At 37.6% G+C, this 15,304-nt stretch overlaps 1 protein-coding gene across 1 annotated transcript; it reads right to left on the bottom strand.

Annotated features, from left to right (window-relative positions):
* Positions 1–12,092: 12,092 nt before the first annotated feature.
* PCDH20 (protocadherin 20) lies at positions 12,093–15,250 on the bottom strand (the record flags this gene model as incomplete). Its single annotated transcript, XM_009080093.1, has 1 exon — positions 12,093–15,250. A coding segment is annotated over one exon (2,697 nt), but the record flags the coding sequence as incomplete, so codon positions are not given.
* Positions 15,251–15,304: the final 54 nt, after the last annotated feature.

Raw genomic sequence — 15,304 nt, 5'->3', positions numbered from 1 at the left:
TGTTTAGTTGTCACATGCACCACAATTATACATATGTATGAACAAGTAAACATGCATAAACATTAATGCTCACTACGCTCAGATGCTTGTACTTTCCATCAGCTAATTCCTGCAGGATGGAAAGAGACAGAGATTACTTGGCTTAAAAAACTAAATAAATTGAAATCTTCAATAAAGTGCTAAATTATATTGATGCATTTATCTGGTGAGTTGACCTTAGTTGGTGGCCACAATGCGCAACAAGGCTCATCTCATCATGCTAGTTTTTTCACTCTAAGTATTCAATAATTACATTGCTAGAGGGGCTTTTAGCTAGTAGACATATCAATGAGAGAATATATGAAGACTGTGCATTAATTTTTTTAAATCTGGCCCTGTAGCTTAGACTACCTTAGGTTTTATTGCAATTGCTATTGTTCAAATTTCATATAAGAAAATTTATTAAAAGTGGTTTTGCTTTGTAATTCTTTATAAATATCATGTGTATTTGACTTCAGATACATTAACAGACAGCTTTAGTTTGTTCATCTAAACATTCCAATAACATTGCTGGGGGGAGAAAGGAAGAGAGGAAAAGAGGTAAATCAAGGTAATATAAGTCTATGTCACAGTTCCAAAAGGTTTAGAACCAGATCACTACATTTAGTCTGCCTTTTGTTCATCAGAAATTACAAACCCACAATATTTAATGCAGTAGGTTATTTTGTTGTTCTCAACTAATTGTGCCTGACTGTTTCAGGCTACCTTTCAGAAAGGCATTCAGCTTTGATCTAGACACCAAAGGCCTATTCCAGTGGATCTTTTACTCCTTTATTTTTGATACAATAAAGACTGTGTTGTGCTTAGAACTTATTTGCAATGCAATCAGTCCATTACTTTCCTTAAGAAAAATAAAAAAGACTGACTCTCCAGTTTCTCCAAGTAATTAATTTTCTCAAACTTTCAAAATAAATTTGTGACTCTTATCTGCATATCTCCCATTTTTAAATGACTTTTTAAAATATAACACCAAAATTGGATGCAGTGTTCCAGCACTGTTCTGACTAATGCCTTGTACAGAATAACATTACTTCTCTGTTTCTGTTTTTACTTTTCTGTTTATGGAACAACAACAAAAAAAGATGTTGAAAATACGGGTTTTGCACGGGATAATTTCTATGTTCATTAATTGCTACATATTCTTATCTTTTAATTCTCAGAATCATAGAATGGTCTGGTTTGGAGGGGACCTTAAAGATCATCTAGTTACAAACCCCCTGCCACAGGTAGGGACACCTCCCACTAGGCCAGCTTGCTCAGAGCCCCATCTAACCTGTCCTTGAACACTTCCAGGGATGGAACATCCACAGCTTCTCTGGGCAACCTTTCCAGTGCCTCACCACCCTCACAGTAGAGAATTTTCTCTTAAATTTCTAATATAAACCTACCCCCTTTCAGTTTAAAGCCTTTCCCCTGGTCCTACCACTATGTGCCATTGTAAAAAGTCCCTGTCCAGCTTTCTTTAAGGTTTTCTTTAGGTACTGGAAGGTGCAAGAAGGTCTCCCGGGAGCCTTCTCTTCTCTAGGCTGAACAACATCAGCTCTTTCAGCCTGTCTTTGTAAGAGAGATGCTCCAGCCCTCTGACTATCTTCATGGCCTTCTTCTGGAATCACTCTGACAGGTCCATGTCCTTCACTACCATATTAGTTCCAAATCAGCTTTTTCTTTATTTAACCTAAGTTTTATATATGTTATTTTACTTAGAAATATTTGGGTCATCCCATCTAACCTTTCTAAACATTGTTATAACATCTGTATTGAAGAATACAGTTGCTCTGTGATTTAAACAAATTAACCACCAGCAAACCTAGAAAATAAAGTTCAACTCTGCTATCTGTTTTTCAGTATTCTGTTTGATATGGCAAATACATTTAAATCCTCATGAAATAAAGAATATATTTTTCATTTCCGACTCGTTACCAGATAAATGACACTTCCTCTCTCTACAGCAGTTCCATAGATCCAATACTCCTTTAGAGAAAAGCAGTGGTTCAAACTCCAGACATAGAGACAATTGCAGATGAAATGAAGACACAGTATTAAAAAGGTGCAAGACTACCCTGGTGTATCTCTGCACTCTTAGGTGGAAAGAAGAATCAGCTTCTCCTCCAGAAGGTTTTTTGCATCTGTGCCTTAAAAATTACTTTTCAGACTAATTTGCTTTGCAGATTTGAAGAAGGTTGAAGTTAACAAGTTTGAGGTAATAGTTTGGTGTCCAAACTCACTATTTAGTAGTTGTATTCAGAAGGAAAAATGCATCTCACTGAACCCAGGAAATTTCTACAATAATTTTATTGGTTTGTTTTTTATTTCATGACCTACTGCAATTTTATTCATTGTCCAACATTAATAATAATGAATTTAATTCTTACAGCAGCATCTTTATTATATCCTAGTTGCATGTCTCTGCCTGTGTTAATTCTCCTATATGTTAATTTCTTTTCTCCTGGGAGCTTTGGTTCTTAGGTATATGCCAGATGTTTCACTGCAGCACATATTTGTCTTTCAGTCTTCAGCTGTATTTATTACCTGAAAGTGGTCACAATCATCTGATTGAGAAATCGCAAGAGACCACACCACTACATATCAGAGAATAAAAATGTTCTGAAAAGTCACAGGAGGGGGACCACGTTAATGAACTGATCTATAGAACACTTGGATTTAAGATGACATTCACTCAGAGGCATAGACAGCAGTCCTATAAGCTAGAGAGAAAAGGAAGAAGTCCATATGCATATGGGTGTAATTTTATTTACACATGAATTCTTAAAAAGATTATTTTTTTCTTTTCCCGCTTCATTTTGGCCACACTTGTCCATCTGATAGGTTTTGGTACCTTCTCTAATTTCTGCTGAAATGCTTTGTTTGTTTTTTTGGCTAGCTCAGCAACCTGTTTCATTGCTCATAGCTACATTTAATTTCTTGGCATTTGTCACATTTTTCCTTTTTCTTTTTTCTTTTGGGAGGAGGGATAGGTGTATCTGGTTCAATAAAAATTATTAATGGCTTCTTAAAAACATCTATAAAGTAACCAAGAGTACAAATTCCAGTGAAGTACAGCCTAATGCATATTACAATTTATAACAAGTAATCTGATTTTGACCCTTAGAGGAAGTGCTCAGAAGGGTCTTACTATTATTGTCTTAAATAAATTTCAGATGGTTCAAATTGTTTACTATGTTAGTCTTTTTATTTTTTAGCTCATGAAAGTAACCAAAACCCCATGACACTGTACAAAAGTTTTCAATTTGCAGTATCTTAGCAATCATTATCTGAAAACAGTTTGTAAAACCTGAATGTCTTTTGAAGACAGATTTCACATATCTAATTGTTTTTTTCACCCAGATCAGCTTGTAGAATACTCAATTCAAAAGTACCCTAAATTCAAGTAAATTATGTCTGAAAGGTGATTACATTAAAAGTGAAAGGGCTCAGCTAATTTTGCCTATGACGTTCTGATACTTTCTGAAGAGGCAATGATGCTATAAGCTGTTGTGCTCTGTTTGACCCATGCAACAGTTCAAATCTTACCAGGAATCTGTGCATCTTCATTAACTAGAAGGAATTTATTTTTTCACTCCTTTTCTGCAGATTTTCACCTACTGGTTCTGTAATTCCCACACATTATTTCTCATCACTTACCATACAACTTCCATTGGAGGATGCATACTCAGCACATTGCAATCTATCACCTGCAGACTTAAGAAGACAGAGTAGGAAAGAGGCTCCTTTCATTGCCTCTATATCTGCTATATTTCATTCTTTTTAGGATTTGTGGGGTTTAATTTTTACAAGCAGCAAGTGACACAGCAAAAAATGTGCCTGTTCTGTCAAATGCAGCTGTCTCTATCACTTCAAAGAAATTTGCTTCCACACTTACAAAGATTAAATTAAAAAGACCAAACACTAAGACAAAAAGTTCCATACCTGGAAAAGAAAAGTTGTCTCAATGTGCATAGAGATTTTATACATGGCAACACTTTAGGAGTGTTTCCCATCTACTGTAACTGGGAAAGGAAATACAATACTTGATTGTCTTTTGTTCTAGTACATAGTCTAGATTCACTCTGTTTAATCTGAGATATTTAACTGAGGTACCTTTGAAAAGGCTCTGCTGTAATGTCTCTCTAGTGTGAACTGAGAGCAATGCAGGCACCGTCATAAGCCATCTACATTTGCAGTAAGAGAATTCTAGAGTTGCCTTGACTAGAGAAGCAATCTTAGGGGTGTGTCCTCCTAAACTGCTTATACAAAATGTCTGAAGTTTAGGTTACATGACTCTGAGATGGGAATCACTCATGACTTGGCACTTCTGGATGTTGCTAATACGGATACCTCTGCCTTCAGTAGTTTTTAATTTCATTGTATTAAGCCCAAATTTAAAAGTGTATTTGGAAAACAACAATAGACTATCAGTCTCTGAGAAAGATATGAAGAGAAATATCTTTGAATGCTCTTACAATGTAATACTCTTGCAATGCTATATCATAGCTGATAGTAACAGAAAAAAAAGTATTGCCTTTTAATAATGTGATTTTTATTCCCAAAGATAAACTTGGGAGAAAAAATCTTGTGGGTTTTGTTCCAATGTTTTGCAACTGATCAAAATGTTTCTGATTAAGTTATTTGTCAATACATTCTGTCAAATAAGATTACTGTTGGATAGATTTTAAAAGATTCAATATCAAAGGTAATAGAACATGTCATTTACAACCAATGCAAATATTCTGACCATTCAGTATTTCATTTCTGATGCCGTCAAAGCAGCTGTAATGGGGATAGACAATATTGGCTGGTTTGATTTTATTAATATTAAATTGGATTTACATTAGCGAGAGATGAGGCCTTTCCTCCTGAAAGGAGTGCAGCAAAGAGCCTGAGGATGTGTCCTGTGTACAGACAGCTGCAGGTACTGCATAATTTCCATTGTGTCTGAGCATACTGAGAAACACCTGTGAGGAACTTAATACATTTGTTATGTTGAACTGTCAAGATTGAATTTATTCCAAAACATTTCTTTTTCCTGCATGCTTCCTTCCTTTACTGCTTTTTCAGATATTTACATATCTACCTTTTAAGTTCCTAACCTTATATATGATGTTTCAAAATTCAATTTTGAATAAAAGCCACTTAACTATGAGTATTCTTGTGTTTTGATTTCAGCTAAACTTACTTTGGTAAACAGAAATAAATAAAATACTAATACAACTTTGTGACCTTTACTCTTCTGTTATGACTATAATGCAATAACAAGACACTCCTAAAATGCACAGATGACTTCTAGAACTTCCACACAGATATGCAAGGCAGTCATTTGAACATGTTTCAGTAGAAAACATTTGCAGGATCTACACTTTGTTAACACAGTGAAATATCAGAACCCTCTTACTGTAGTGAAATATTTATTCTGTTTGTAAAGATGAAGAGGAAGGTTATCCTGTCATTATGCATTTTATGAAAGTGAGCACAGAAGTATTTCTGATATTTGTGTATTGCCACAAAAAAAGAAGCTCTTATTTCATTAACAGCATTCACAGGAAAAAAATTACGTCACATTGTCAACTTTTATTTTGGCTGAGAAGATGCAAATGTTTGTAATTAGACTTTTTCCTGAGTCAGCAAAATGAATAATAACACTACAGAAAAGTACCATGAAAAGAGAATGCTCTTATCATAATGAAACAGACACTTTAAAGATATTCTACTCAAAGCCTTGATTTCTCTATATAATTGTGACCTGCTGACAGTGAGAATCAGTTTTTGAATGTATTTTGTGTTAGTACATTTTGTCAGGAAATCCCAATGCTCTGCAACAAGTTCTCACCCTTACAGGTTAAGAAAAAGAATGAGATATTGTTGAAAGGGGACTCTTTAACACTGTTGTTGATACACAGTAAATCCAGTAGATCCAGAACAATTCTTTTATTTCTGACCACTTATGTTTCTCACATGCAACCTTAGCAAAGGGCCCTTTCATTTTGACTGCACTTATTTATTCTTGCTGTCTTGCTGTCTTCAGTCTGTCCTGAAGTAAAATGCATCCTGGGAAGACGTTCTGCTTTGTACTCTGTCAGACAGATCCTTTATAAATACACTCTTCATAAAGTAGAGCCTTAGACAGAGGATGGCCAACTTTTACCCCATGACTGTCTTGAGATTGTAATTTTAATGGGATTACAGCATGAATAAAGGTAATAGGTTTGAAATGATTCTGAACTATGAAGAGACTCACCTCTGAAAAAAGATCTAAGGTAAGTTTGAATTTTTAAATTTTTTTTAATTTATTTATTTTTTTAATACTGGAAGGTGCTCATCATGGAGGGAAGAGCACAGGACTATGTTTTCCCTGTTTTTTTCCACCCTCAACCACCACTGATTATTTAAAGAAAAGTTTTTAAAGTGTTTGGAGCACCATTTCAGGGCCAAGTATTCCCACTACATGGAATCCTCCTTTAGTAGACAAGAATGATTACGTCTCCTCAGCCTTGGAAGATTTTGACATTTGAGTCTTTGTCTTAAACACAACAGCTCAGCTTCCAAAAGAAGGTTGGAGAGTGTCCTTACCAAGAGATGCCTTTAGCATACCCTCCAAATAGAAAACTGAAAACATTTGAAAAATAACACAGCACAGTGAATGCTCTGCCACCATATAAATCAAAGGTACATCTTCTTTTACTGTGTTCTACAGGAGTGACTGGCATGCAACACTACATGGGATGAATTAAGAATCCAGATCTTATCAGTTAGGTATGAGAATGGTTACATTTTCAGCTTGTAGGTCTTATTTTGGCTCTGATGCTAGGGATCAGATGTCTCTGATCTATGTTTTATGTTCCTGTTACAGTCGGTCAAGCTCTACTCAGTGGAGCTGAAAGGTTAATGCACTTGCTGTGTGATCACCAGTGGGATATGCATACCTATCTACTGTTCTCTTGTGTCATTTTAGATGATGCTTTGCTCTTCTGGTATCTAGCTACTACTCTAGAAAGGCACAAGACTTCCTGACAGCACTGTGCAGAAGTTTGAGATGCTCAAGGGCAATCTAGATAGCACTTGGTACTAATTTTGAGCAGCTAAACCTCGCCCTGAATGCCGACATTAGAGCAAACTGAAGCACTCTCTAGTTCTATTGACTGTGCTGATGGAACTCACAAATTATAGTGAAAGCTCAAACTCCTAGCTCAGTGGTCAATACCTGTCTGTAGACATTTTAACATAGGTGTGTAAATATGAAGATGACTCACTTCAACATACAGTTGTGTTTATAGAACATCATCTAAAATATCCAAAGTATCTGCACTGAGCTGGAATATATGATAGTTCATTGATGGAAAGCCTGCACTCTTCCAGAGGTGCAGCTGGAGGCCAGGTGGGATGCCTTGAGGCATCTCAAGTAACATAAGATGCTGACACATAGGTAAACTAATCAAGTTGTCACTCCTGTTATGCATAAAGAGGTAAGAGTTCTCACCTCACTGGCTTGCTCTGAGAATGAATATAACTCAAACTTTGAAGACAGAAAATAATACAAAACAGTTAGGACAGCAGATTGCTAGGGCTGCTAGGACTAGACCAACATCCAACTTGATGTTTAAAATGCAAATCCTCTCTATCTGAACACAGTTGAAATGATTCCTTATAATGATTTCAGTTAACTGCTTGCTACTTACTGTAGCATTAGCTAGCGATATGAAAACCTGCAACTTCAACTTGTAAGCATAAATTTGGCTTTGCAAGCAGTGAAGTGCATGACTGAATGCATCATAAATGATTCAACAGCTCTTCATTCAGAACAATGTTTTCTTAGCACCTGTTCAAAGTACTTTCATCAGAAAAACTTTGGAATTGAAATTTGGCCTTTAGAATCCATTCTGTATGAAACTCAAATGCAAAAATAGCAGAAATCACTGAAACATTCAGATAAAACATGTTTGAAAGATTATGCACTCTATCAACCTGTGGTATAAGAATGAAAGTAATTTTTCTGGCCCATAATGTGAAAAACAGAGCTGTTTAACTTTACACTTGATTATGAGACAAAATCTTTGAATCTCTCCATCTCATAATGCAGATGGTAGTTTTATCTTATCTGCTGGTTCAGTCTGGAACAGAGACTGAAAAAGAAATAGCAACACTGCCTGCATGGGTACTTTTGCACATGTTTTAACTCAGAAAACTGTAAATTATGACATGCTGTAAATAATTTGAAATTTCATAACTCTGAATGACATTTGGAACCTAAAATTAGAAGTGTTCAAATAGTTTCCTCAAAACATTTCCCACACAATTAGATTAAACCATAAAACTAATTCCTGCAGCTTTTCTCTGTCTGAGACACCACTACTCATATAAAAAGTACAGGACCCTACTCTATAGAAAGTGGGGGTGCTGAATATCTTTATTTCCACTTTAAATTTCACTAGACATCTTCTTTAAACTATTTTTGTAATGGAGATGAACATGCTCAGCTCCTCCAACTCCAGCTCTGAAGGAGAGTGGTCTAAATCAAAGTTTTTCATTTCAGCTAGTTAATATTTAATAATTAATAGCTTTGCTTTGTTTTTCCCTGTAAGGTAAAAGCAAAGGTACATGGGTGAGAGGAATGCATATAGAAACTCATGCCTGAGAGAAGATGCTGACAAGCACAGTACAGGGGAGGTGGCAGTCAGCTTCCAGCATGGCTCTGATAATACACCTGAATCATGAAAAGAAGCACTTTACATATTCAAACAATTCATTTGTGGCAGAGATCCTTTATATATATCTCCATTTATGGTAAGCTGCAAGGTATTTTTGTTATTCAGTCCACTGCTCCCTGAAAGTTCATTGCTTTGAACCAGGAGGTGAAACACTAGTCATGGACTACCCATCCTCTTCGTATGTTTCAGTATAATAAACCTGCAGAAAACAGCAGTTAGGAGCAGAAAACTTACAATGAAACTGCAGGGAGAAATCAAAGCGTTTGTCATTGCTGTCAGGGAGGCCAAGTTGTGCTAACACTGTACCTCTCATTGGATGTCCTGTTAAGACAGTGGGAGCTTTTTACATTCTTCTCAGCGGACTCTGGCACAGTTGCATGTTTGAACCTTGATACTGAAAAATGGACTTAAAAGGCCATAAGATTGTTTTCTGCGTTTTGACGTAAGAAGCAGCAACGTGTTCTAATTCATTTTCCACACTTTTAGATCTCATCCTTTATTGATATTCAGCCAGGTGTTAGGTTAGTTTTGCATCAAAACAGTAACTTCAAAGAGTTCTTTTTAAAAGAATAAAATGAAGCAGAAAGGGAAGACTGCTTTTCTCTGTCCACTGCCACTGGGCTCACTGCCCATTTCTTGTCTTTCATTTTTTAATTTGTTAATTCTGATGAAAAAATGTTTGCATGGCAAGTTTAGGAGGCTTTGGCAACATAAAACTTAGGACAATCTCATTTTTAATAAAAATTAACAAAGGGCACCTACTCACTCTAAGATTGTTCAATGGATACTATAAATGAATGAGACATTTATTTTTGTGCCAGCTCAACTACCAGTGTCAACAAGATTTGCATATAGTTTGGCAAGTGCACTGCACAAGGTGGTAATAAAATAGGCCTTTTATATCTGAGTCTAATTTACTTCAGTTATACTCACTAAAAATGTGTTTTCATGTGAAAGGGATTTCAGTAAGGGATACTTTGGAAACAGTAACATCACAGAAATGCTTGCTATACAGCCACTATCAAGAATCTTACATCTGAGGAAGAGCATTTTTTAAGGAAGAAATTCCCAGGTTCTATGAATTAAAGACTCCTGTTTTCATTTTCTTAATCACTGTTAGGCTTAACACTGCAGGCTTAACTATCACGCTTATTACTTGCTGCTAACAGCTGTGTTTTTAAGTAACACATAATAGGGAATAAAGAAAGCCAAGCTCACTCTGCATAGTTTGAAATTTTCAGTGACATTACCTACATAAAGGTTACTCACAGGAAGGCAAAAATGTGCTCAATGAGGCCCTAGCCAGTGTAAAGTATTTTTCACCAATAATGGTGTTCATATGGCTGAAGGTGTGATTTTAAACCTATTTTCTTTAAATGTATAGAAAATTGTATGAGTGAAATGCTTCATGAGCAGCAATTTGGTTTTAACAGGCTCACAACATTACATTTTATTATGCATTAGGAACATGCTTGAACTAAACAAACAAACAAAAAGCAACAAGAACAGCATGTTTAAACAAAGCTTAATCAAACTATGTATTTGTCAAACCTGAATATAAATATCTGCCTGGTGTCACATGAACACGCTGAAGAACCAGGTTTATGGTTTTATTGTATTTCTTAAGCCTTGGGTTTGCTCCTGTTTAAACTGGCTTGAGAATATATTGGACTGCTAATTCAAGTAAGAGAAGAGAAATGAAAAGAATTCTGTCTTTCAGTTACCTTGCCTCCTTACTGAACAGAAAAATGCAGGGGATCTAGCTTCCTCACCACAGCAATACACAGCATCTGTAACACGGAAGCTGTATCCAAAGATATAATGCAATTTTTCTTCAAGGATAAGAAACAATGTATTTTTGTGGCAAATGCATTTCAGGGATACACACGATCTTCATACTTTGATAATATGAAAATAAAGGAAAAAAGTGATCACAAAGCTCTGACAGGCTGAATTAATTTTTCATGAAACACAGCTATCAAATCATGCAAAGCCAGAAAATACTCTAACCTGAAAATATAGCCTTTTCCCTATAGCTACAGTAGCAAAACCTGGGCATTATATTAATATTTAGGCTAAGCAGAACCAATACCTGGAAGAAACTCCACCATTTCAATAGGTTCAAGGTGAAGTAATGTGCCAGTCACGGAGACAGAAATCAAAAACTGCCTCAAATTGCATTCCCTACTTTTAAAACCAGTATAAGCTGCTGCACCACTTACATCAGCTGAAATATAATTGTTTTGCTGGCAATTTCAAGAAGCATAGCATAAACTGTCATTAATGATTCTGAAGTGTACCAATTTGGGGAAGTATTGTGACATGTCAGACAAGCCAGTCAGCACCTAAGCACTTGTGAAATATATGTTTCTTATAACTAATATTTAGCTTTATAATTAAAATTCTAGGAGAAAGAGAATATTATTATGAAAATATATAGCTTTAATTTGCAGACATATAAACACTTTTGGTACATTACAGACATATGATGTCAAAAATCAAAATAATCAGTTTGAAGCATAACACTAATTTATCTTGTTCACACAGAGAAATTTGATGCAATCATCATACAAAAGGTAGTTCTCAGCTCTTAAAATGAAGTGAAAGTAATACATCATTAATAAAATTGCTGCTTTGTTGCAGAGGATACAGCAAAGAATAAATTATCAAAAAAATATGCCACTAGTCTTACAAGTCAGATTTTGGATCTAATCCAAAATCAAAGCCAATGAAAAGGAGCCAGGAATTCTCACCAAGAGTCAGAAACAAGATCTTTTACATGAAATACCAATCCAGAAAGGAGCAACAGTCAGAATAAACTAAGTCCTACAATTCTTTAGAATATGAAGTGATTTTTGTTTTCATCTGGCAGATCAAATTCAGAAGTAACACATGAAAAAAATCTATTACACAACCAAACTGATGGAGTACTACTGACAGATTGCCCAAAGTACAAAAAAATATCACCACTTTTATGACAACTAAAGATTTATCCATTCCCTTACTTCCTTGTGTCTGGCATGTTCACAAGGATGAGCATGGGGCTCTATTATTACTTGTGGTAGGAAATGTTAAATATAATTTTTCCATAAAAATGTCCAGCAGATTGCTGAAGCAAATGACAATGAGGGTGAAATCTGGAGAAAAATGAAAGATGATATGTCACAGCAGTTCAGATTCTCATTACAGTATCTTGCATTCTTGCTCAACAGGAATTGCACTTCTTGTTAATGCCTCTTCTATCCTACTGTATAAGCTTTACTTGTGAGGTAATAAACATTCTGGTTTTTATTACTAGTGCATTTTAACTTCTTTATGCTTTTAATTATACATACATCGGGACAGACATTTCTTTTTTCTTAGTGGTTAAATGTCTGTATGCCAATGAGTATTTTATATTAAAATCAATATATTTAAAATATACTCTGTTTATCTCATGGACAGTACCTCGAACAGTTCCCTGCTCAGGAGCATCTGATGCCCTCTCGTGGTTAAAAAGACTTTTAAAACTTGAGTTTAATGCATCATCTTACCTTCCACTTTTTTATGTTCATTGATCTTACTGATTTATGAAAGCTGGAAATGATGTCCATGTTTTTATAGTCAGGGTGCTAGCTGTTAGTTACTAACATTTCATAAAAAAGCTGTACACTGAATTTGAATTAAAAAAACTGTAAACAGCTATTTACAATTATAATATTATTAAGTTATAAATTAGCAGTCCTTCATTGCAACCTCTGTCAATACAACCCACAGCTACGTGTTTCAGTGTTGTTCGGGGTTTTTCAGATGTTGGATTTATACACAGAGAAACATCAAATGTTAGAAATCTCCACTGGTTTCTTCTCCAACATGTGCAGGTTAATTCTTCCATTTAATGGGATTTGTACTTCCAAATTTTCATCTCCTCTGTGATGCTTTTTCCCTTTTCTTAAACAAATGTAAATGCCCATCCCTGTCACTAAAGCAATTGAACCCAAGCTTATAATTGACAGAGCTACCAAGGTAGGCATGCAGGATGCTGACTCCATTTTTTTATGTGTAGGCTCTATGGATATTTGTGGCTGCTTTTCTTCTATACTGATATCTGGCTCCTTTCTTAACAAACTTTCAATGTAGCTCTCATTGCTAACAGTATCATTGACAAAAAGATTCACCATGACAGTGGAATGGAGAGGCTCTGGATAGCCATGATCACTCACTTTTACAAGCAGCCGATAGAGGCCATAGTCATTTTGCATCAGTGACTCTTCCAAGGTGATATTACCAGTTTTGGGGTCAATTCTAAATGACTCGGGTCGAGGGCCTCTTCTTCCAATGATGCTGTAAGCTATGACTGCATTCATGCCAGTGTCCTTATCAACAGCATAGACCTCAGTGATGGGAGAGCCAGGAAGGGTAGAAGGAAGAACCAACAAGTAAGACATATTAGACTGAGGAAACAAGACCAAAGGGGGGTTGTCATTTATGTCCAGAAGAAGGATAGTTATTTTTGCTGTGGAAGATAAGGCAGGATCACCACCATCAACTGCTTCAATCCACAGAACGTAGGAGCTTTGCTGCTCCCTGTCCAGGGAGACTTTAGCTCTTAAAACTCCTTTCCCAGTATCTATGACAAAAATATCACTCCCATTCAGAACAGAAAGGGCAACCCATCCATTTTGCCCTGCATCAGCATCTGTGACACTTATAACTCCAATTTCACCAAAACCTGGAAAGTTTTCTGGCACGAAAAAGCTGAAATCCTTATTGATAAACCTTGGACTGTTATCATTTTTATCCAATACTGTGATGGTGACAGTTGCTATTGATTCTCTTGGAGGGAACCCAGAATCTACTGCTTTGACAGTATATCTGTATTTCTCTTTTTCTTCTCTGTCCAGTTGGGTAGAAACTGTAAGAACTCCTGTGATTTTATCTAAAGCAAAATAGGAAGGGGCATCAGGACCTAAGAAATAGGACACTTGCCCTCGTTCTCCACTGTCAGCATCACTAGCATGCAGTTTGGTCAAAAAAGCATTGGGAACATTGTTCTCCTCAATGGACAACTCTATCACCTGTTCAGAGAAAACTGGCGAGTTGTCATTGTCATCCAGAACCTGTACCTTGATTACTTTGCTGACACGAAATCCTTCTGAGTTCCATGCAACTATGGAGATTTCATACAGCTGCTGTGTCTCAAAGTCCAAAGGCTTTGTGGTCTCCAATAGGTATTCATTGCTGTATGGCTTGTATGGTGAAAGTCTGAAAGGCCCATCAACATCCAAAGAGCAACTGACTTTGTATTTTTCATCAGGGTCTTTGATGGTAAAAAATGCTATAGGTGTGTTGACAGGCTCCAGTTCTTTTAAGTATACCACCCCTTCCACTTCATTAGCTATGAAACGAGGGACAACTTCAGGTGGCCTCATCATGACTTTGATGATGGTCACTAGCACTGTGATCACAGCAGGGATACACCCAGGACCATTACCCAGTATAATCAGCCTGTGGAGTCTTGGAGTGTCCCCATCAACTTTAGTGGAGAGTGTGATGGTTCCTGTGCTTTCATTCAAATGGAACAAGTCTCTGGATGGCTGGGGGACCTTCTGGCTGTAGGAGTAGGTGATCTGAGCATTGGAACCAAGGTCCATGTCGACTGCGTGGACAGTAGCCACGTGTGTCCCTAGGCTGGAATTCCCATAAAGAGTGACATTAAGCTGCGAGTCATTGAACTGCGGGCAGTTGTCATTGATGTCACTGATGCCAATAGTGAGGGTGGCACTGCCCACGAGTGGAGGCGTCCCCCCATCCTCAGCAACGATGACTGTGATATACTCATCCTGTGCCTCCCTGTCCAGTGCCCCCATAACAATCAGGTAGGGAGTCCTCTCCCCACTCTCATTCTCTTCCACATCCAGGGTGAAGACACCGTAGTTATCGCGCAGGCGGTAGGTCTGGACACTGTTAGTGCCCATGTCAGGATCAAGGGCTGGGTGCTCAATAGCCAGGCGGGTGTTCACGGGTGCATTCTCAGGCACGGAGAGGCGGATGTGGGGCACAGGGAATCGGGGCGCATTGTCGTTGACATCACGGATAGCAATTTTTACCTTCACCAGGCGGAAGTACTCCTGTGGCAACACCAGCACATCCAGCAGCAGCAGACATGACTCGGATGAGGAGGAGGAAGAGGAGACAGCAGCTGCTCCCCCCAGGATGGCGGCCCCACTGCTTTCCACGCATAGAGCTTCCCGGTCAATCTCCACAGCCGAGGTGTGCAGCTCCCCGGAGCGGTTGTCCAGCTGTACATACTGTCCCCCCAAGCCATGGGAAGCCAGAGTGAAGGAGAGTGGGGGCTGCAGAGCCTCAGCGTGCTGACCCCCAGCCGTCGGGAGACGCAGGTCACGGGCCAGGCTGCCGATCAGCACCCCAGCAGGCAAACCCTCGTTGAGGCTGTAGAAGAGCTCGGTGGCACGGCTGTAACTGGCAAAGCAGTTGAAAGGCCCAACGAAGAGCAAGAAGAGGAGCAAGTGCTGAGAAGAGAGAGGCACAGGGGTGTGAGGAAGGGGTGGTGTTAGAGAAGGAGC

Source organism: Acanthisitta chloris, unplaced genomic scaffold, assembly GCF_000695815.1.
Source record: "Acanthisitta chloris isolate BGI_N310 unplaced genomic scaffold, ASM69581v1 scaffold7208, whole genome shotgun sequence".
Lineage (NCBI taxonomy): Eukaryota > Metazoa > Chordata > Aves > Passeriformes > Acanthisittidae > Acanthisitta > Acanthisitta chloris.
This window is presented reverse-complemented; position numbering and strand designations above follow the sequence as displayed.